At 43.0% G+C, this 20,657-nt stretch overlaps 2 protein-coding genes across 3 annotated transcripts; both read right to left on the bottom strand.

Annotated features, from left to right (window-relative positions):
* Positions 1-3,036: 3,036 nt before the first annotated feature.
* Positions 3,037-11,476, bottom strand: LOC113010064 (RNA-binding protein MEX3B). Of its 2 annotated transcripts, none has more exons than XM_026148886.2 (4): positions 11,081-11,476; positions 9,984-10,551; positions 8,066-8,307; positions 3,037-7,964 (listed from the first exon to the last, which is right to left on the bottom strand). In XM_026148886.2, the coding sequence occupies exons 2-4, from the start codon at positions 10,483-10,485 to the stop codon at positions 6,747-6,749; spliced, it is 1,962 nt and encodes a 653-aa protein (XP_026004671.1). In that variant the 5' UTR covers positions 10,486-10,551; positions 11,081-11,476; the 3' UTR covers positions 3,037-6,746. The 2 variants fall into 2 exon arrangements, with proteins under 2 accessions (XP_026004671.1, XP_026004672.1); XM_026148887.2 differs by having other exon boundaries at positions 9,984-10,548.
* Positions 11,477-12,426: 950 nt separating this feature from the next.
* On the bottom strand, positions 12,427-20,657 carry mbd3a (methyl-CpG binding domain protein 3a). Its single transcript, XM_026148888.2, has 7 exons — positions 20,473-20,657; positions 18,561-18,717; positions 16,628-16,765; positions 16,354-16,444; positions 16,082-16,259; positions 13,229-13,375; positions 12,427-13,113 (listed from the first exon to the last, which is right to left on the bottom strand). Exons 1-6 carry the CDS (start codon positions 20,484-20,486, stop codon positions 13,234-13,236), a joined length of 720 nt encoding a protein of 239 aa, XP_026004673.1. The 5' UTR covers positions 20,487-20,657; the 3' UTR covers positions 12,427-13,113; positions 13,229-13,233.

Raw genomic sequence — 20,657 nt, 5'->3', positions numbered from 1 at the left:
TCAGGGAGGGGCGGGGCCATCTGCTGCGACCGGTTGGGGTGAGAGAAGGAAGACAGGATAAAGACATGCTGTGGAAGAGAGAGAGATTAATAACAAGTGTGATTCAGCAGAGAGGTATTCACAGCACTTCATTTGTTCCACATTTCGTTGCATTGCAGCTTTATTCCAGTATGGATTAGGTTTATTTTCACCTCAAAGTTCTGCACATAATACTCCACAATGACAAATTTAAAAACAAAACAAAAACAAAACGCTAGCTTGAAATAATTGCAAATTTATTAAAAATCAAAACAAAAACATAAGGTGCTTCCTGTTTCCACTGATCATCTGTCAGCCCTAAACCAGATAAGTGGTCAGGAAGAAATAACTGTGGTGTTTTATCCCAAAGTTAACAAGGGTTGTAACAGATGAGTATTTTCATTTATGTTATATTTAACAAGGATGATATCAAATAATAAGATATTTGCTCTATAAAATGTGTGCTTTAACAGTCCATTGACCCCAGTGTGAGACAAGTTTCCATATCTGAGAATCTGGAAGGTTTAGTTGTCATACATTAGGATATTTGCAATTTAACCTTCTGTTAAATATAAAAGTGTTCATGTGACTTGATGCCATACTGCTGTTATTGGTTTTCTGAGTCTATAATTCAGATATTTAATGTCCAAGGCTGCCTTTTTGTTAAACAGCCTCAACACTTCCTGTTACAATTTTGCCAAATGTTTAAACAGATTTCCAGAAACAGCGTCTCAGAAATCTAAACACAAACTGAAGGGAATTAAAACCGCACCTTTAAAAACAAACATCTTCTGAAAAATGAAAGCCGGCACTCAAAACCGTGCCCTCTCTTCTGTTTACCTCCACCACAACAACCCCGCACAGCTGTTATCAGCCTGTGTCTTGCAAAGCATCAAATAAACACTTATGTGATCAGTTCAAAACAAAACCATTTGAAGAGTCTGCGCATGTTCAGGCTTCAGATTTAAATGCATGGGTTTCCCTTTCGGTGAAGTGCACGCTTTTTGGTCCTGAAACAGCATTTATATCACATGTCAGCCTACATACATTCAGAGGCCACTCTATTATGTACGCCTGTTCAACTGCTCTTTAATGCAACTATCCACTCAAACAGTCACAGGTCAGTAATTCAAAGCATTGAGGCATGCAGATGTGCACGCTGAAGTTCAAACTGAGCATCAGGAAGAAAGGTGAGTGAAAGCTGCATGGTTGTTGGTCTGAGTATTTCACAAACTGCTGATCTCCTGGGATTTTCCCACACAGCCATCTCCAGGGTTTACAGGGAATGGTCTGAAATGACAAAATTCTCTGGTTCTCTGGGTGAAAATACCTTGATGATGTCAGAGGAGAATGGTCAGACTACTCTGAGCTGATATGACGGCAGCAGTGACTCAAATAACCAAGGTATGCAGAAGAGCATTTCTGAAAGCAGATTATGGCAGCAAAAGACCACAGTGGTGGCCACTCCTGTAAGCTAAAAACAAGTAACTGCAGCTACATTTTGCACAGACTGCACACAGATGTCCTCCACATTCACCAAATCTCAGAGCAGCAGGGCATCCTTGGATGAGCAGTTGTGACACAAGACGGAAAGTATGTACTTCTGTTTTTTGCAAGTAAATCTCTGACAGTGTATTTTTCTATTTGCTCCTTCATACATATTTGAAAAAGGTAATTTGATTGAAAACACTGATGCAGTGCTGGACAGTATTCAGGAAAGTGAGTGATCATCACTCTTCAGTTGTGACTGACAGAAGTAAAAATGGTTTTGATGGAATTCGGGTGAGAGGAGCATTAAAAAACAAGTCCCGAGTCTTCTTTGTCTTATTTTTCATTTCATGTGCCAAATGTTGGTGAACAGTCTGGGCTGGTGCGGGTCAGTTCATCATGTGAACGCTTCTGCTGTGAAGCACGCATGTTAGCATCGTCTCAGTGAAAGATTCAAGAGCCGGAAAGACATCATCTGGACGAAGCATATGCTCTTCTATTACTTATATATACACCGTTCAGCCTTTCCAAATGTGCAACTCCACAGGCACCGATGCACCTTATTACCATCATAGATGCAGACTTGTAAACCAAGTGGATGGTCTCTCTCCTCTTTATCCTGCAGGAACTTTGAATGATCTGACCACAGAGCAGTTTCTCACTTTTTCTCTGGTTATTTTTGGCTCAGAGAAAACAGCAGCGTTTCTGGTGGATGGAAGTGTTCCTGTACCCACCCCCTCGCCCCCCAAGGTGCATTGACGTCCATGACGGAATCACGCCTGTTTTTAATGCAGTGACGCGTCAGGACCGGAAGATCACGGACATCCAGTATCAATTTTCAGGCGAGCGCACAGAGATTCTCTGAATCTTTTGTACTGCAGATGATGACAGAAGTATTCACAATTCTACTTTCAAGAACATTACTTTAAAATTATTCCACATTTTTAAAACTCTGCCGCCGTTTTTATACTCAGCCATTTTACCGCCCTGCTGTAATTAAATGTTCATTAAATGTTTCTTCAGCTGTCGCTTTTTAGTTCCCAACTTCTTCTTGAGACGTCTAGCTTCCATCGAATCACGTTTTTCTCAGAGTTGTACATTTTGACATAAAACTGAAGCAGCAAAAAAAAGCAAACTGCCTCCTCTTATCCTACTCACTCCTCCCAACAGCTGTATAAGTCCTTGATATCTCTTAACGCTCAGACTGAGCCTAAAGTACATTAAATGCTGCAACTTAAGAGTGACGTTTGAGTGAAAACAGTGGGACTGTATTTAAAGTTGAGCAGTTTGGATTCATACTGTTGACACACAATCTTCAAGTTCACAGTACATGCTGGAAAAACCTGTTCCTAAATGAATAACTTCGTCTTGTTGTCACATTTACAAGCAAACACTCCCGAGCTACACTTTTCACGTCATTATGGTTTACTCCTCTGCAGGTGCATCTCTACTGCCACCATGTGGTCGGAAGATGCGGCTGCTGCAATCTTGTGCACATTTCCACTGACAAAGACACAGCACACAGACAAGTTCTTATTTTCCAGTAAAAAAATGAAACAAAAATAAAACAAAAACAAAACAAGACTTTATTAAAGAAGCATAAAAAATAAAACTCTTGATACATTTCTCATAACCGTCAAGTCAGCTCAAATTATACGATTATACAATTTTTCCCGGCTCACGGTTAAAAGGTCCATAAACTTTCAAATAAAATATATTTCAATTTTAAAATTTCTTCAATAATTTTCTCATTTTGTTATAAATCGCCTATATGTAGTACACAGGAAATAAGGAAAATGAAAAAAAAAGAAAACAAAATGGAAAACAAAAATAAATTTGAAGTAATAAAAGGGTCACATTATTGTCTGGGATATTTAGGTAAGCAAATAAATTGTAAAAAATAAAATGTGTAAAAAGTTTTTTGTTTTTTTGTATTTTTGTTTTTTTTGTATCTTAAAAATTATTAGCTAATGCCAGAAGGCTCGAAGACATGCAGAATCAGAATGGGTTTATTGCCAGATGGTTAACTTACAAATAATAACACATGTTTTTTTAGAAACTACGTTCATCTTCAATTAAGTTGTTTTGCTTTGAAAAACAAGATCCCGATGATTGTATCCAGGGTATATACATACACACAGGTTAGGCCTGAAACCTAGTTTGCTGACGTTTTACATTTTGGTTCTGCATACAAAAAGAATTAAAGCAAAAATAGAGGAGAGCAGAGGTTCGAGGGGAGTCTGGCACCCCGTACTGGCGTGGCTCTCTTTGCATTCCCCCCACCTCTAATCACAAAAAAGGTCAGAGGTCACTGGCTAGCATGCCTCAGGAAACCCTGTTTTCAAACCTTTAGGAAGGAAGTGGGGGAAGGGGGAGACGTCTTGTTAAGAAAAAAAAAAGAAAAAAAAAAAAGTACCTTTTAACAATTAAACTACTGTACATCAACCCTAACATTCTCTCGACGGCCACAAACATCCTGGTGCAACAGCAGGATCTACGCTGAACCCATCTGGAAATCACAACACATTTTATTGTTTAACGCGTCACCTCAGACAGTTGAAAGTAAGAGCTTTAAGTTGGGCCTCAGACTCGCATCAGTCATCACAGAATGGCTCATATAGACGCGCTCGCAGCCCCGTGTTTGCTCTGAGGAACACGCTCCAGCCCCACGGGGCCGGGTGGGCATTTAGAGGGGGAGGGGTGAGGGCGAGAATGAGAACAGGGTCATTGGGTCTACAGTGCATTGGAGAAGTTGATCTGAGAACAAAACGGCCTCCCTTTACCCACTTATTTCTCCTGCATTTGTGCAGGGAGTTGCACTAGAAGCACCATGAGCTCATCTGCGCACCAATTGGTGCGCTGCTGCTGCTCAACCAGGACAGCCTCGTCACGCGCGTAGGAAACAGACAAAAATAAGTTAAACATCATCATCATCATCATCCAGGCTACAGCACCAAAGCACAGCAAAATCAGCCCACATATTTACTCAAGAGTTACCTTTAATTCCTTGACATTTAAACCCTGCAACTCGTCCTGATCTGTGAGACACCCTGATGCAGCGCCATACACACCAACAGGATCTGCATGTGATGACTGTGTAGGGCAATTACACACACACACACCCCGACACACAAAAGACCCCCCCCTCCCAAAAAAAGAAAGAAAGAAAGAAAAAAGCAACAAACAGAATAACTAAAAAGAAGCACAACATTCTGCAGCTGCTGGGATTTGAACACGACGAGTGTCTGGAAGCCCTGGATGACCTAGCTACTAGCTGCCATAAAGGATAAGTTGATTCTTCCTACCGTGTGAGCCTGAAAATGTGATCGTGTGTCTGTGCGTTCAGAGGAAGCCCTTGTAAATTAGGTACGTCTTTTTCTTTTTCTTCTTTTCTTTAAAATTCAGCTGTCATGGCTTTGTCTCGTTCTACGAGCTGAATCCACACGTGTCAGGGAGAAGAGAGAGGGAAAAACAAAACAAAAAACCTGCAACCGTGTAACGTCACACAGACGTTGGAAAAAAAAAAAAAAAAAAATCATACACATAGTATAAAGACTACAGGAGGCAGTTACTGCAAACTCAATGAAATCAAAAAAAAAAACCCAACTTAAAAACAGGATGTACCCGCCTCACTGGAGTTACTCAGTAATGCTATGAAACACATGACAGACCCCAATCAACCAGCCACATAGTGCACTACATTTTGCCAGGAGTACAGCGCTGTATGGGGACAACAGTGACGTCAGAGAGTGCCGTACAGCTTCGCTGTGAGAGACAGGTGGAAGACCTAACAAAAACAGTAAGAGCTGTTTCTTTTTCGCTTTTAGTTTAGAGGGGCCGGGCCTTACAGTGCATGAAGAAAAGGTTCAATGGAGGCCCCTTGTAATTGTTTAGTGTAGGAGGAGCAGCAGGAGGCCTCTCTCCTTAACCTTAACTGGACAACACATTCTTGTGTGACATCAGAAAAGCCCCATCTTATCCTAGTGTTCAAAATATTGTCTGTCAGCCACACACTTGACAGTCAAGAGTCAAAAACTAGTAGAAAACACCAGAAACAGGTGGTTCTGGGCGTAACAGACGTGGGAGGACAACTACAGTAGTGTGGATGGATCAGAGCGTCGCTTTCCTTCAAGACCGAGTGTGCAGCAAAGAAGAACGGGACAGGGAGCAGACCTACTCTCGGCGGTGCGACGAACAGCATGAGTGGGCGTTGTTCTCTCGCACACACACTCATACTCGCATATCGCAGAGACAGAGGGGTGTAAAGGGATTGTCAGGCTGCCCAAACACAGAGACCTGACCTCAAACACATTACTTCACGTATGGTACGTTTCTCACCTATTAAAGGAAAATTAATGTGAATCAATGCGACAGCCACATTTGAAATGTGGGGCAGACTCATCCAACATGAATTCACTCAAGAGATGTCTATTAATAACATTCATTTGGCTTACTTACTGATGGCTATTCTTTTGTGGCAAAGAGAAACTGGAATTGATCCTTAAGAGGTCCCTTGGGTTTATTGTTCTTCTAGGTGCCTGACAACACAGCGATCTTTAAAATAAAAACAGAGAGAAAAGTCCCAAACTTACAGAAAAAAAAGAGGAACCTTGCCACTTCGTGCCACAACAGCATGAGTGAGAGCAAAGGACAAAGGGATTTGTTGGAAACGGGCGGTGCCCTGTTGAGAACAGTAAAATTAGGGAGTAGAAAAGTGCAGGCCTCGTCGACAGCTTCATTGAAAAATATCTGTTAAGTATAAAAGTGTCAAAAAGAAAGGCTGTGAGACAGATAGAGAGCGAGAGAGAGAGAGCAGGCAGAGATCTGAAGAAGAAGCCAGAATGAAGAAATGTTGAGACAGACCAGCAGGCAGCCGCAAGGGCCGCTCTGGGTCAAAAAGAAGGCCTGAAGAGAGATAAGACACTAGTTTCCTTCCGTTAAGTTCAACACCAAGAGACTGGCTGAGCTCCAACTGTCTACAGACCAGTTTCAATTAACTTCACTCTGAAAATAAGTCACTATTAATTATTATCATCATCATTTATCGACAGTTACCAGCAATAAATCAGCATCCTTATAGTATCGTCATCTCTATTAATGCATTTATTATGGTCCATCATGTGTGTGAAGGTTATTATTGTGACTCCTTCCATTGTCTCTGCCGCAGCTGGTGCCCCACTTGGGACCGTTCCCCTCCCATCCCACATTTTACCCCACCACCCCTCCCTTTGCCCGGGACATTACGAGAAGATGCGGATGCACTGTGTGGTAGGAGTGTGACAGACGGGGCATTCTGGCTCTGTTGATTGGCAGATCTGCCCAGCGCACTCCATGCAGAACAAGTTGTGGCCGCAGGGCACCAGGGCTGCCGTCACCTCGCTCTCGAAACACACGAAGCAGTCCCTGTTGACCCCGGGGCTGACTCCAACCAGAGCCGCAACCCCAGAGCCAGAGCTGCCTTTCAGTCGGCTCAAAATCCCAGAGGTGAGACCCACGCCGCTGCCGCCTCCCTCTGAGTCGGTAGGCGACCCACCGGGGAGGGAGGAGGCCGAGCAGGAGGAGTAACCGGTCGATGAGCCGCCGGAGCTGGAGCTCGATGCTCCGGAGAAGGAGCCGCCGCCTGCGTTGCCAGACTGCAGCCAGGAGAGAGTGCTGAGGGGGTCGCTTTGAGCACGACGGGCAAGTGGGTGATCCAGAGGGGGGACCACGCCTGTGTCCTGAGGCAGAGTCGGGGACAATCGTGGAGTGATGGCGCCGGCGCTGACGCCGCTGCTATTGCGACGCAGAGGCTGCTGCTGAGAGGAGCTGCCCGTCTTATTGCCCGATCCGCTGTTGACGAAAGGCGCCCAGATGTTGGAAGCACTGAACTCGAAGCCCAGCTCGTCTGACGAAGGCAGTCCTGGGGTGGAATCGCCCCCAAAAGTGAATCCCCCAGCGCTGCTGGAGCCTGTGCTAAAAGGGCTAGTGGGACTGCCTCCCTCAGTGGCCTTCCGGGCGGTGCTGAAGCTGTCTGCGCTCATCCCGCCATTGTGCGTGTGATAGGGAACCGATGAGGACATCTTCCTGCCGGACGAGTGGTGTACGGACATGGAAAGAGCAGAAGGTGGGGATGTTGGAGGAGGAGGGGGGGCAGAATGGTGGCTAGCTGCCCTGGACCACAAAGTCGCTCCCAGTCCCCCACTCAGGGAACCAAGGCCTTCAAGACTGACATCAGTGCCATTAGTGTGGAAGTCATTGTCTCCCTGGAGGTCTACAAAGGTTCCAGTTCTCAGGGTGATGTGAGTCTCGATCTCCTCTCTCGCTCTGTCCACGTTCTCTGGCATCCCAGTCACCTCGAACACGGGGTCTTTTTCTCGACTCGGTGTCACGATGTAGGTGTGAGTCTGCTGCTGGATGCGCTTGATTGTTGCCCCTTTTGGTCCAACAACTAAACCGACTACTCTGTACGGCACTCTAACCTGGATCAGGGATAAAATAAAAGGATATTTTAGCTGATTTTCAAGCAAAACAAGACAAAAAGCAAAAACATGACCCCAGCACCACAGCAGGGCTACTGCACCTGTATAGTGGTCTGTCCAGGTAGGTTTGGTGGTCCGGGAAGGGAGCCGCCTCCTCCACCCCCTCCAGCTTTGCAGCGGGACGCCCTGATCATAGAGAAGTGCTCTGCTGCAGACACAATTTCACGCTTGGCCATCTCCACATCCTCCCTGCGTCCCGTCACGATGAACACAGGGTCCTCGCCTCGCACCGGAGTCTTTATGTAGGTGTTTGTTTTGGCACGCAGGGCCTTGATCTTACAACCTGGAAGATTCAGAAGCACACAATCAACTGCAATGTTTTTTTTTGTTTGTTTTATTAGTTGATCTGATTTTGCTGACAATTATGAATGCTTCACTTTGTAAAGTTTCAAAAATTCAGTTGCTCTCACTAATATGAATGGGCTATATTAGGCAGAGCACAAATTTTAGCCTAAATTTCAAAGCCTGACATCAAAAATATTTTTGTAACATACGCCTGGCACTTTGGTGTAGTAATTTACACATTTGCCATAAAATATCCATCTATCCATTCTTTTCCGCTTATCCTTATTGGGTCGTGGAGGGACTGGAGCTTGTCCCAGCTACCACAGGGTGAGAGGCAGGGTACAACCTGGACAGATTGCCAGTCTGTCGCAAGGATAAATAAAGTAATTTCCTCTGTTCGGTCCCAGGAGGAGACACAAATCCTTTTGAAGTTGTGTCAGGAAGGGTAAACTGTGTAAAGGTCTACCACATCAAATATGCATATCTGCCCGCTGTGGTGACCCTTTGTGAAAAAGGAAGGAGCTGAAAGTAGCATTTCTACAACATGATTATATTAGTATAAATTCAGACTTACTCTGGCATCAGAAGCCAAAAAACACACTTCAGTAAAAATGAGAAGCATTTTCCTGACATAATCCACACCCCACAACAGTGGTGTATGCTCCACAGTCAGAGAGCCACCAAACTACACAAAGTGCACCTAATTTACCGACAACTACAGCATAAATGAAAAATAATCAGCCATTCCTTTATCATGAGCTCAAACTGAGGTAGTGCTGATCATTTTATGAAACAGGCAGTAAAGCCAGCAGGTCTTCATGAAGCTCTCCACATTAAATCAGTGCTGCACTGCATGCCTCCTCCCAGCAGCAGCATCCACACTGCGCTCTGTGTCTTTAAATGCGGACGCTTCATTCTCGGCGGCCAATAGGACGCACGGAGCGTGATGTCATTCTGGGAAGCAGAAAGCATGGCTTTTTCAAACAAAGAGAACAATGCTGTAACGTTAGCGCGAGCGCAACGGGAAAAACAAACCCACGGCTTGACTAAATTTAAAGTGTAGGACACATCCGAATAGAAATCATAATTAAAGAAATCATCTCGAGTATAAACGTAGCGGCAAGCAGCAGCAGCGGCAGACTGAGCTGGGTGCAGGGCGTAACACCGCCCAGTCCCGTGTTTGTGCGTCTGCTGCTGCCCCGTTTCAGCCTCACATCTGCTCTGAGGAGCAAATATAACAAACGCATGTATGAGGTGAAGGTGTGAGTTCAGTGCCGCCTGTGATCTGCGATACGAAGAAAATCTACACATTTCACGATATTTCCTTTGTTTGGTGCAGGCTGCTAGACATGTCCAGACTCCCGACAATCTGCCGCTTTGTCTGACCCTCTCCCTCCCCTCCCCCTCCCTTCCCACTCAGCCACGCTCACTCCCTCACCCTCTGTCAGAGCATTGTCTAATTGCTGATTTAAAAAAACAAAACAAACAAAAAATCACAAATACTACAGCGGCATTTCATTTCAGTGGAGTATCCGCATTATGCTGCCACTGAAGAGCAGGAGAGGGAAGTGCAGCCCGACCACAACATCAAGCTCAGACAGCTGAAGTTCACAGACCCAGCTCACCAGGCAGTCACCCAAACAAAGAACAAGCTGCTCAACGGCACAGCCTTACCTTGTCTGCCCACTATCTCAGCCACATGCTCGGAGCTGGGGACGGGAACACACTCGGTCATGTTGACACTTCTTTTCCTGCTGCAGAGGACGGAGTTTGGTTCCCCGTGGAGCATGGCATGGGAGCCGGCCATGTGGTACCCCCCTGAGCCATAGTACTCCGGGGATGGAGAGCAGGACGTCGGAGAGTCCCGAGACCCGCTGGGATGGTCCAGCATTTGTAGATCCACGAACCCCCCTCCACTCACACCGTTGCAATTCTCGGGTCCCGGACCCTGGGTCCCATCCAGGCTGTCCACAAGCCCGCTGCTTCCGCCGCCCCCACAGTCCACCTTCTCCATGGCCATCAGTGACAGCTGGTCCAGGGCGAAGCGGAGCGCCTCTTGGTGGTCCTCCTCCCGGGACTCCTGATCCGTCTCCCTGGACAGACCGACCCCGTTGTGTTGGCTGCTGATCACCACGTCGTGGTCCATAATCTCGGGGTGAAATAAAGGGCTAGGCATAGTCTCTCCGTGGATCTCACATCAGATCACGGATGCCTGTTTTGTTGGGAGTCCGCTCACCCTCTACTGAAATTCAAAGAAAACAACAATAAAAATAAAAGGTTTTTCCGTGTCTTCTATTAAAACACACAAAATACGAGTGTAACAGAGCACCGTGGAGCCTCAGATCACCCAACAATAACAACGCGCATTAACAGTATTGATTTGAGCGCCTTTGCTTTGTCTGTTGTTGCTGTTTGTCTGACAACTGAGCTCATCCAGGAGGTTGACTGTTTTGCCCGTCCTCACAACCACACACAGTATATTCCCGAGCCTTTTCGGTGCCGACTCCAGCCGGTCCGGTGTGTGCTGTCCGAATTTAAACGTAAATTTAAAAACAATAAACAGATAAATGAGCTGTTGTTAGCTCCAAGAATCAAAAGCTAGCAGGCTAGCTCCACACAGTCGGCACTCAGTCACGTTGTCGACCTCTTTGTTTGAGAGCGCCGCGGTTAGCTGCTTTAGCTCTGTTCTGACAGTCGAACTTGTGTTCACATTCACAGACTGCCGTGTTATTTTTTAAAATTAAATACGTGCGGAAACCACGAGAACTTACCTTATCTACGTTTTGTCGATGAAGTCCTCTCTTCACTCGTAGCCCAGTTCTTTAGGGAAAGACGTGGAGCAGACTGAAGGAGGAGACCTGTGCTGTGCAGCGCTAGGAGCTAGCGGTTCGGCTAACTAGCAAACCGAAAGGGGGGCGTTTGAGGAGAAGAAGAAAAAAACGTTTAAAACCGAAAAGAGGGCACTGTTGTTTTTCCTCCTCCAGGAGATTTCCACAGGAGTGTCACTGCCTCTTCATTTCTCCCAGCGTCAGGGAGAGCTCAACTGAAGTCCAAGGTTAGCGGTTATCTTTTAGTTAAAAAAAAAAAAAAACAGTGATTCTCGGCTTTCTGTTGCTGCTCTTGCCTGCCTGACCCCGGTCGGTCCGCCGCCTTTGTCTCGCCAGGCGCACGCCGCTCCGTCTCCCGCACACGGCACTGACGTCACCCGCGACACAACAATGAGTTCAAAGGCCACATGAAGCAAGGGGAGAGCATCAACGCACAGCAGTCTGGGCTACTGTCACCCCCGCCGGGTCTGTCAGAGCACTATTTCACTCTCCTCTTCCGTGGAGGTTTTTGTAGCGTAACTATTAAGGCACTGATATACGTTTAGAAAAATGTGACCACGGTTGGGTGTGTTCATCATGGCTACCAATGAGGTGTTTGGGGTGGTCCAACAGCATCACTGAGCGATGCTCATGCACTAGTAGTTACTTTCTAAGATATTTGTTTAAAAAAATAACCAAACTCATAAACGCGCCACAGGGGTTTCGATTGAAGTTATTTTTATATAAGCGCATACATGTTTAAAAAAAACCCACATCGGCATGCTTCCTTGTATACCTTTAGTCAGAGGCACAAAGATGAAATTTATTACTAATGCTGACTGATTTATCTTATTTAAGAATGAAGGGTTACATGGGTGTAGAGATCCCTCCACTGCCAACACAGACAAAAGGAATATACTAATTTATTACCCCCCTCCCTTTCTTCATCGATATAAAGAAACTATTTCCGAATGTTAGGCTGTCTTTTGGTTCATGGTCTATCTGAAAGGTTATACAGGAAGGACTCAGAGTAGAGCCAGCTGAGGTGGTTAGCATTTGACCAGCATGCCTCCTAGGTGAGGTGGGAGAAGGATATATGCTAGAGGGATTGTATCCCCTGGATGGCTTGCTATCCCCTCTGAAGAGCTGGAGGAGGTGGCTGGGGATGGGTGGTGTGGGTGTCTTTGCTTACACTGCTCTCCTATGACCTGGATGGATACGGTTTAATAAAATTTGTCCTGTGGGGACATTAAAGTTCGTTTTTTGTAGGTATCACTTTAACAGACACTAATTACAAACAAACAAAAGGACACATAAGAAAAATGCCTTTATTTGACAGAAAACAGTACATCAGCAGTGTGTTTGTATGATCCGAGGGAACGCACCTTTTACTGAAATGCAATAGTAGTTGTTCAAAGAATAGTGAAAATACAAATACCATGGCTTCATGTTCAAAGCTATGTAAACTCAAATTATTGTGACCAAAAAAAAAAAGAAGTTTGAACCGTGAAACTGTAATCATCACCATCCAGAGGCATGTAAAAATACTGCTGCATTTCTATGCTTTCAAACATGACATGCTAACTTACAGTGTCAGTAAAACATAAAAAGCAATAGCAGGAAATAAAAACACTTCTTAAAACCAATTAAAATGTAACACACACACAGATCAGTCGTGTACATAAAGGTTTGCGTTTTCAACACTGAGCTTAAACAGCTGTTAACTAAACATAACACTGCATTGTGTAGAGCACCATAACCAGCTGCCGGACTTTAGTAGAGGTAAAAATGAAAACTCAGAGCACCCTTACAGGATTATAAGGTCATATGTTTAAAAAACAAAAAAATTAAAGACCACAGTCTTTGTTTAGGTTAGGAAAAAAAATCTGCAGAATGTCTGCATATAAAGTCTGCTTCAGTTTAACTGCATACAAACCTTCATGGAGCCGTTAATTCGAGCATTGAAAAGACTTTACCAGCAAATGTCTCAAACAAGTCTGTGGGAGAGATAGAGGAGAGTTACTTGTTTAGGAATATACTGTAGGTCATATTAAATGCAATTAACCATGAGAAATTCAGCCATACTGTAGTGATTACTGCCTTTCTGTGTACCTTGGCTATAACTCCTCCTTCTCCACCTGCTCACCCTTCACCTCTGCTTCTACATCTGCAGCGGTGTCTTTTATATGAGCCAGCATATCAGCCATAAGGGCTTCTTCGAGCCGCCTCCTCACATTCTGCACCAGGTCCTCCTGCTTCCTGAGGGGCACAGACAAGAACACATAATTACATTAATGACATAACGTCTTTCACGACTTGAAAAAAGTTTCAGGGAAGGAAAAGTGCAAATCATTTGATGTCCACCAAAGAGCCGCACACTACACCTCAGCCCACCACGTGACCTTAGAGGGAGGCTGATTTTTATTTATTTATTTTTGCTCACTCCAGAAAATCATTTCATTTTCAGACCCAAAATAAGCAATAAAAAAATAAATACATTCAATTCCCAGAGACATGAAGCTTGATAACTGTAGATGATACATCCAACACATGAACACAGAAGAAATGTGCATCTCCTCTGTGGAGATTGAGTCTGTTTTTATGACTTATACATGGAAACGCGTGCTCTAAATTTTAATATGAGCACTTCAGTCTAGAAAACTTTGCACATCATTACAATAACTAAAAATGCTAACATGTTTTGGGAAATTAATGTCACTGGTGAAGGAGGATTGTATGTATGTATGTATGCACACTCAATAACAGGGCAAATCTTTGATACGATCTCAGAAACACATTTATGTCTGAACACAGCAGCTTCAGAGCCGTGCTCTTCAAACCGTATGCGATTGAGGGGCAGCCAATCAGCAGACAGGTGGCATAAAGTGAGGATGGCCTTCAGGGAAGAAGAGGTAAAACAGCTGACTCATGCACTCAAGTTATGCAAATCTATTTTAGCAGAGTCCAAGAATAAAAGTCAGAATAACAGGTTCCCATTAAATATACAAAGAAATAGCCCTGTTCTCTATTCTTGTTTCTCACCTGAGGTCATACACACATCACTCGAGACCAAGGACAGGGAGCTTTCTGCCTGCTGGCTGAGTAACACACATTTTCTCCTAGTGACAAGTGGTTGCCAGGTGGTCACAGACTGGTCTCAAGGCCTGTGTGACTGGGTCCTTAGTCACTTGATCATACATTGTGACCATGATTGTCACACTTCCAAAATGATAGATAAGTTAACGTCACATGGTTAGTGGTCACGTTTCCAAAAAAAAAGAAAAAAAAAGAAAAAGAAAAACCACATATCTGCATTTTATCTTGCTTTTCGCTAAATGGACTGAGGCTGATTTGCTGTTCTCACCAGTGACCCATAAAAAGACACCATAGTTCAATTTGGTATAAGAGTATAAATGCAAAGTATGACTCATTACAAAGCCATAAAAGAGAAGCAGAACACAAAGTAAATCTCAAGATTGAACTTTTGAACACAGTGAATTTAGTTTGTTTTTCTAACATTTATATAATAATGTGTCTGAACTGAAGGTCAAATAGCAAAATAATAATGGTGACTTGTGATACAACTGTCCCAAGTTTTCAGTGTGTAACACTTGTTTCTCAGTATGAAATGTCCTTGGTTCAGAACGCTCCGAGAGTCAAACATCTACTTTCCTGCAATAAAAATAAAGTGCGCTGGTTTTGGCAGTGCACAAGTTTTTTATCATCAGCTATAGCATACTAGCTGGAGCTTCAGTAAATAGGTACAAAGTGCTGATTCACTATATGTTGAGCCTGAATTTAAAGCTGTATTCTTGTGTCACTGGAATAGAAAACGTCTGCGCTCACAGGTCAAGTGACCGGCTACCAGCTTATACTAAATGTGAATACCAAGACCAGTTGCATTTGTCCGTTGACAGCTCTGACAAAGCTTTTTCAGACAAGATATTGATGTCCTCAGTGACATTACTATGCAATTTTAAAGCCTATTTAATGGTTTTACTATTGGAGTCCAGTGTGTGAACCCAGCAAGGGCCCCTTGTATGGAGTTTTTCCCTCCAAGAGCTCAGCTCCCCGGGTTAATGATGCGTTCTTCACAGAAACAAGAGATTCTTAATCTGAAGTTTCACTTCCTGATTAAATAATAATAATGATAATGTTGTCTGAGGCTTTAAGGCCCTTTTTCATTTTATTTCTTACTTTAAACTGGTCACAAGCCTTTGCCTTTTGACAATATACACCTTAAAGCCATCTCCACACAGGAAGTGATTTGTAACGACCACAGAAAGTCTGGGACATTCAGCAAACAACTACAAGCAGTAGTCAAAAAAGATGACAAACAAAAGAAACCCCCTGTAGTGACGCAAACTGGGCGGGTTGCAGGATAAACTTCTCTAAATTTCGAGGTGAGTGATGGATGCAACAACCTATGAGTGTGAAGAGTACTGTGCATTTGTCAATACATGGTGGTCAGTTTTGGTTTCTAGACCGCTCCAAGAATAAATTGATTACATGATTTTACCCTAAACAGAGTGCCTCAGCAACCCCAACATTAGAGGGTTACCTGGGCAACCGGAGCCTTAGCATTAGGAGTTTTTCCTTTAAAAGAAAAATCCAAATGATTCCAAAACTGAAGCTCATCATGTAGAGTTTTGTGAGAACCTGTCACTGTGGTGGCGTACGCTACATGAGAACAGAAAACAGTCACTGACAGTCAAGCCATTGATTGTTGAAAACAGCAGCATGTGCCCAACAAGAAAAAAGAAACACCACCTCACTGCTTGGTAGTGGTGGAACATGTTGAAATGCACTTTTAGAGTGCACTTGATTTACATTTGACACCCTTCACAGAAGAAGCCACCAGCAGCAGACTCAAGCCTTCATCAGTTTCCTATGCATGAATAATATCACTTAGTATTACAGTTAGAAAATCAGAGCTCCTTTGTGTTAAATATGAAAGTATCTCACCTAATATCATCATCAGTCACTACAAAGGCTTTGCAGAGAGGCTGCGCAGTGTTGAGCCAGACTCCTGGATTTTTCTCCACCGCAGCAGTGAGCTGTCCCGTGATGGGCGCCGGGCTGGTGTGCAGGGCGCTGGCGATCGCAGAGAGCAGCGTTTTGTCTGAACATGCAGGCCCCACCCCTAAGAAGAGAAAATCAGGTGGTATGGGTCAACCTGGTAGAATTATTTCTGTTTGAATTATATGTGACGGATAAGTTTTAAAGGTTAACCTCACCCTGCAAGCCTTTGGGGAGATCCATCGTTTTGACCAGCTCTTCTGCTATATCGAATGCATTTAATCCGCTCAACTTCCTCTCCCAGAACAGCTAAAGAGTGAAGCAAAAAGGAAGATACCTTTTGTGTATTTTAGGCACAGTGTTTCCAAAACTGAACATCTCAGTCAGTCAGTCAGTCAGTCAGTCACTCACTCACACACACACACACACAAAATTAAATTACCATTAGAAAACAAACAAACACTTGACACACCTTTTCTGCTTCTGACTTACTTGTTTTGGTTGTTCCACAGCCTTCTGGGGGTCCGTCTTCACCTTGTTGTTGGGGTGATTTGTTACTTTGGTCACTGGCTGTTTGAAGATGGAAGCTGTCTGTCGAACTGGCAGCGTTGTGTTTAAATCAGGCTTAGCCTTTAAGAGAGAACTGTAAGTTAGTTTTCTACTATATGAACAGATTTGTTTTTTAATGACACTTAAAAAGAGCCACTTTTAAAGCCAACAGTTATCCTACTGCTTTATTTTTACTGCTGTCAGTCTTGTATAGCAGTGGCTGCTGCATCCCGTATTTAATTGTGAAGAGGCTATAAAAACATTACAAGGCAATGGAATGACTACTATGACACAATGTGGCATGAAAACAAAAATGCAGTAAATAGCTACAAGGAAAACACCTATCCTTCAGCTTAACAGCAGACATAAAAGGCTGTAATGATGTTAATTTTACAACATTTACCACTTGTACAGTCAACGGTCAATCATAAAACCTCATCTCTGGGGGAGGTTTACTGGTGAAGGACACAATGCACTCTATAGCAACTATGAAATAACGACAGGTTTCAAATGTCAAGAGGTAATAATCTACCATCCAAAAATCATGTGCAAATTGGATATTTCAGGTTAGGAATTCACGAGAGAAAAACTTCCTTACGTAGGTTAAAGCGAACAAGTGAGCACGTCAGACTCAAGTCTGTTTTTACTGCAATTCATCTGTGATGGCTTCATGACAGAGAGGTTCCTGTGACGGTCATGAAATTTTAACCACAGTTTGCTAAAAGGCCTCAGGCAGACAGTGTGATCAGTGTACAGCCTGATGAGCTGTGCTTTTGGTTATGATGTTTATGACAAACACTCAAATGAAGTGGCAAAAATCAGACTTGGAGCTAATAATTCAGGACTGAAATTACTCTTATTTTAGCCACAAAGAATAAAAATTCTAGCTTTGATTATAAAAAATTCTCAACACAAATTTGTTACTTCGATACTTCTTTTAATGCATGACTATGTCACTATGGAAACATGAGCGTTTCACCCACATTTGCGACTAAACAGTCCTGCAATAGAAACGTACTCAGCAGCAGCGTATGAATAAAAAGTTTGACAACATTAGACACCGACCCCAGTTTTTAAACGTAAGCACTGATAAAACAACAGCAGCAGTGATGATGATGCTGGCACACTTTAACGAGGAGTCGGAGTCTGTTTAAACAACGTGGAGAGCGAAGAAGCCAAGCTGTTACAGAGACGGTGAGCTCAGGTTGACTGAAAGAAAACATGTTTCCAGCGTTCAAAAGAGGAGCGCTGTTCCTGTAATCACCATTAAACCTTTAGTGGGAAAAAGCTAGCGGGAGTCCTTCATCAAAGAACCTGATCAACAAACTTGATGTGAAGAAAAGCGAAGTTTGTAGCTGCTCCATCCTCCACCGTTATTATATACAGCAAAAAATCTGCAGTAAGCCTCCAGAAGTTTTATTAAAATATGCAGCTGAACTGATACCAAACTGGTTAAACTATACAACTTGCTGATGCCTTACAGCCTCCTATTAACGTCAGAAAGCCTTCAAGGAAGACAGAGTAATAGTAAATTTTTATTTAGTTTAGCTTAATATATTTTTTTCTTATTTATTTATTTAAAAAGGGACAATGCAGTTTAACATGATTCCAACAGCATGAAACTGATGTGCTGCATACGCATCTTATTTTATTTGACTGTACTTGAGATTATTTATATATTTTTGCATTTAAGAAAACTTTTTCTTCCAAAAAATGACATTTTTATATGGCATATGCAAATAGAATCAAAGGATTTAGTTGTTGTTCTGTTTTTTGGACAGATGTATGCAGTTAAACTAAATATGAAGAAGCACAACTTAAACTTACAGGTATACATTTTTAAGCCTCATAAACACCAGAGACCAAACTGTCTTACCCTTATTTGATGGCTGATGTCATAGAGATGGTTGTGCCTGCTGCGCTGCCCCTTGATCAGGAGTGACTGTTCGCCCCGGGAGTGGCCAGCATTCACATCAGTGTGAGGGCTGCCGCGGAATATCTGCGGCTTGTTGAGAATACGCTTAACAGGTAGACTAGAAAGAAAAACAGAAAAACCATCAAAACAAGCATCCACCAGGGATCAACAGTATTTCAGATACATCAGTTCTGCTTATAGCAGGTACAATTCTTTAAGATAAAACAACAAGTACTTGAATATTTATCCCACAAGCTCAGAAAGTCCTGTGTGAGAGCAGCCCAAACATTAAACCCAACATATAACAAAACAGCTTAAATAAAGTAAAATAGTTAGATAAATAAAACATGTCAAAATTAAAGTCGGTGTAAAAAAATAAAAAAATAAATCCACAAAAGCAGCTCAATTAAATAGGAAATAATATTAATAAGTCAGATAAAAAACACTCAATGAATTCTACTGTATCCATAATACAATAAAGACTTCATTATATACAAGAATAAAAACAGGCGCTTGCCCATTACTAACTGATTCCTGATCAAAGGAAAAAAAGTCTGAATACACAGTTCTTCTGCATCAACACAGCTGTTTTTATAATCACATTTGAACACTGTATAGAAACAAAGTTAGAACAAAAAATTGCATTTAACTCAGGCGGGTCATTGGGTTCATTCCACTATTTTTAACTGGGATGTCCAAGAGTTTAGTACTCCACAGACACTCTCAGTTACTTTTTTGAATAAACTTTTTGACAGAGCCACGCTTCGAAATGGTATCTGGGGCCACCCCAGTAGATGTGTTTTGTTTTTTTGTTAGCATGAAAATTGTGAAGGTGGGCATAAACGCAGCTGTGCATTTAGCTTCATTTGACTTACTACATTGGCACTGTTAAACTTGCACTTATTTTTCTGAAGACAACTGTGTAATCATGACCGGAGTACAAATGAATGATTTGTTAAATGTGCATTTACACTCCTTTACACTAAAAGAAAGTGAAACGATTTGTCAGATATTAGTGACCATCTGTCAAAAATTGACTACTGATATTTAAACTGTTCTAAATTCCTCATGAAATCTCTCATGAATGACATCGAGCCATTTTGATCCAGAAAGTACTTAAGGGTTTTGTACAACCTTCTCAAGAGGCCTGGCCAAAAGGGAATCAAAAGGGAATCAGAAATTGCAACACATCTAACAAAACAGATGTGTTGCAATTTAAATTAAGTAAACACTGAGTAGGCACAATAACGTAGACTCATATAGCCTATAACTCCAAATACACAATGACATAAAAAGATATTTTCAAAGAAATATTATAAAATAACTTGTCGAGCACGGGACCCCAACAGGTGTGCTGACAACAAGTCGAGAGACGTCATTCAGGCACCTCTGTAGCCCACCCTGTGGTTAAAAGCGGTCTGACCAGCAGTAGCTGATAATATCCACGTGGTTGTTTTTGTTTGACCGTCTCTAACTGAAGCGTGTCTGAAGCGTACTCATGGTGAGCCCCACGTGAAGTTTGGAGCGCTCGTGCTGCTGTAGCTGTGACGGGCCTGCGCACTGCAAGTCAAGCGTGTGTAAACAATGAAACTTAGCTAGCTAATCAAGCTAGCAGCACCGGGACGTCAAAGTCGTAGCAAATAGCGTGTCAATTGTTGCTTGAAGCTGCAGTATTTTAAACCAAACGAACTCCACCCGCTTTAAAGCCAACTTTTAGCTACAAAAGTAATGCTGCAAATAAATAAATTAAACCTCCCCAGATCGATTCATTTACTGATGAGCGTTTCTAAAGTGCCCCACGGATGTATGCAGGCGTGCGTGCATTTCCTCGTTATTACAATAACTCACTCGGTTAAACATGACAAAGTCCTACCTTTTTCTTTCCATGGTCCCGGCTGTCTCAATATTTCTGCCCCTAATTTTTGCTAATAAACGACAAAAACTTCACTACCTTATTAATATTACCACAGGCATGAATTTTGTCTGCTAGCTGTCCGTCTCAGCTCGAGATCTTGCAGATCTCGAGTACAGATCACTCCGCCGTATTAGTAACTTATG

This window comes from Astatotilapia calliptera, chromosome 18, assembly GCF_964374335.1.
Source record: "Astatotilapia calliptera chromosome 18, fAstCal68.1, whole genome shotgun sequence".
Lineage (NCBI taxonomy): Eukaryota > Metazoa > Chordata > Actinopteri > Cichliformes > Cichlidae > Astatotilapia > Astatotilapia calliptera.
Note: the sequence above shows the minus strand (reverse complement) of the source record. Positions and strands in the feature narration are given on the sequence as shown.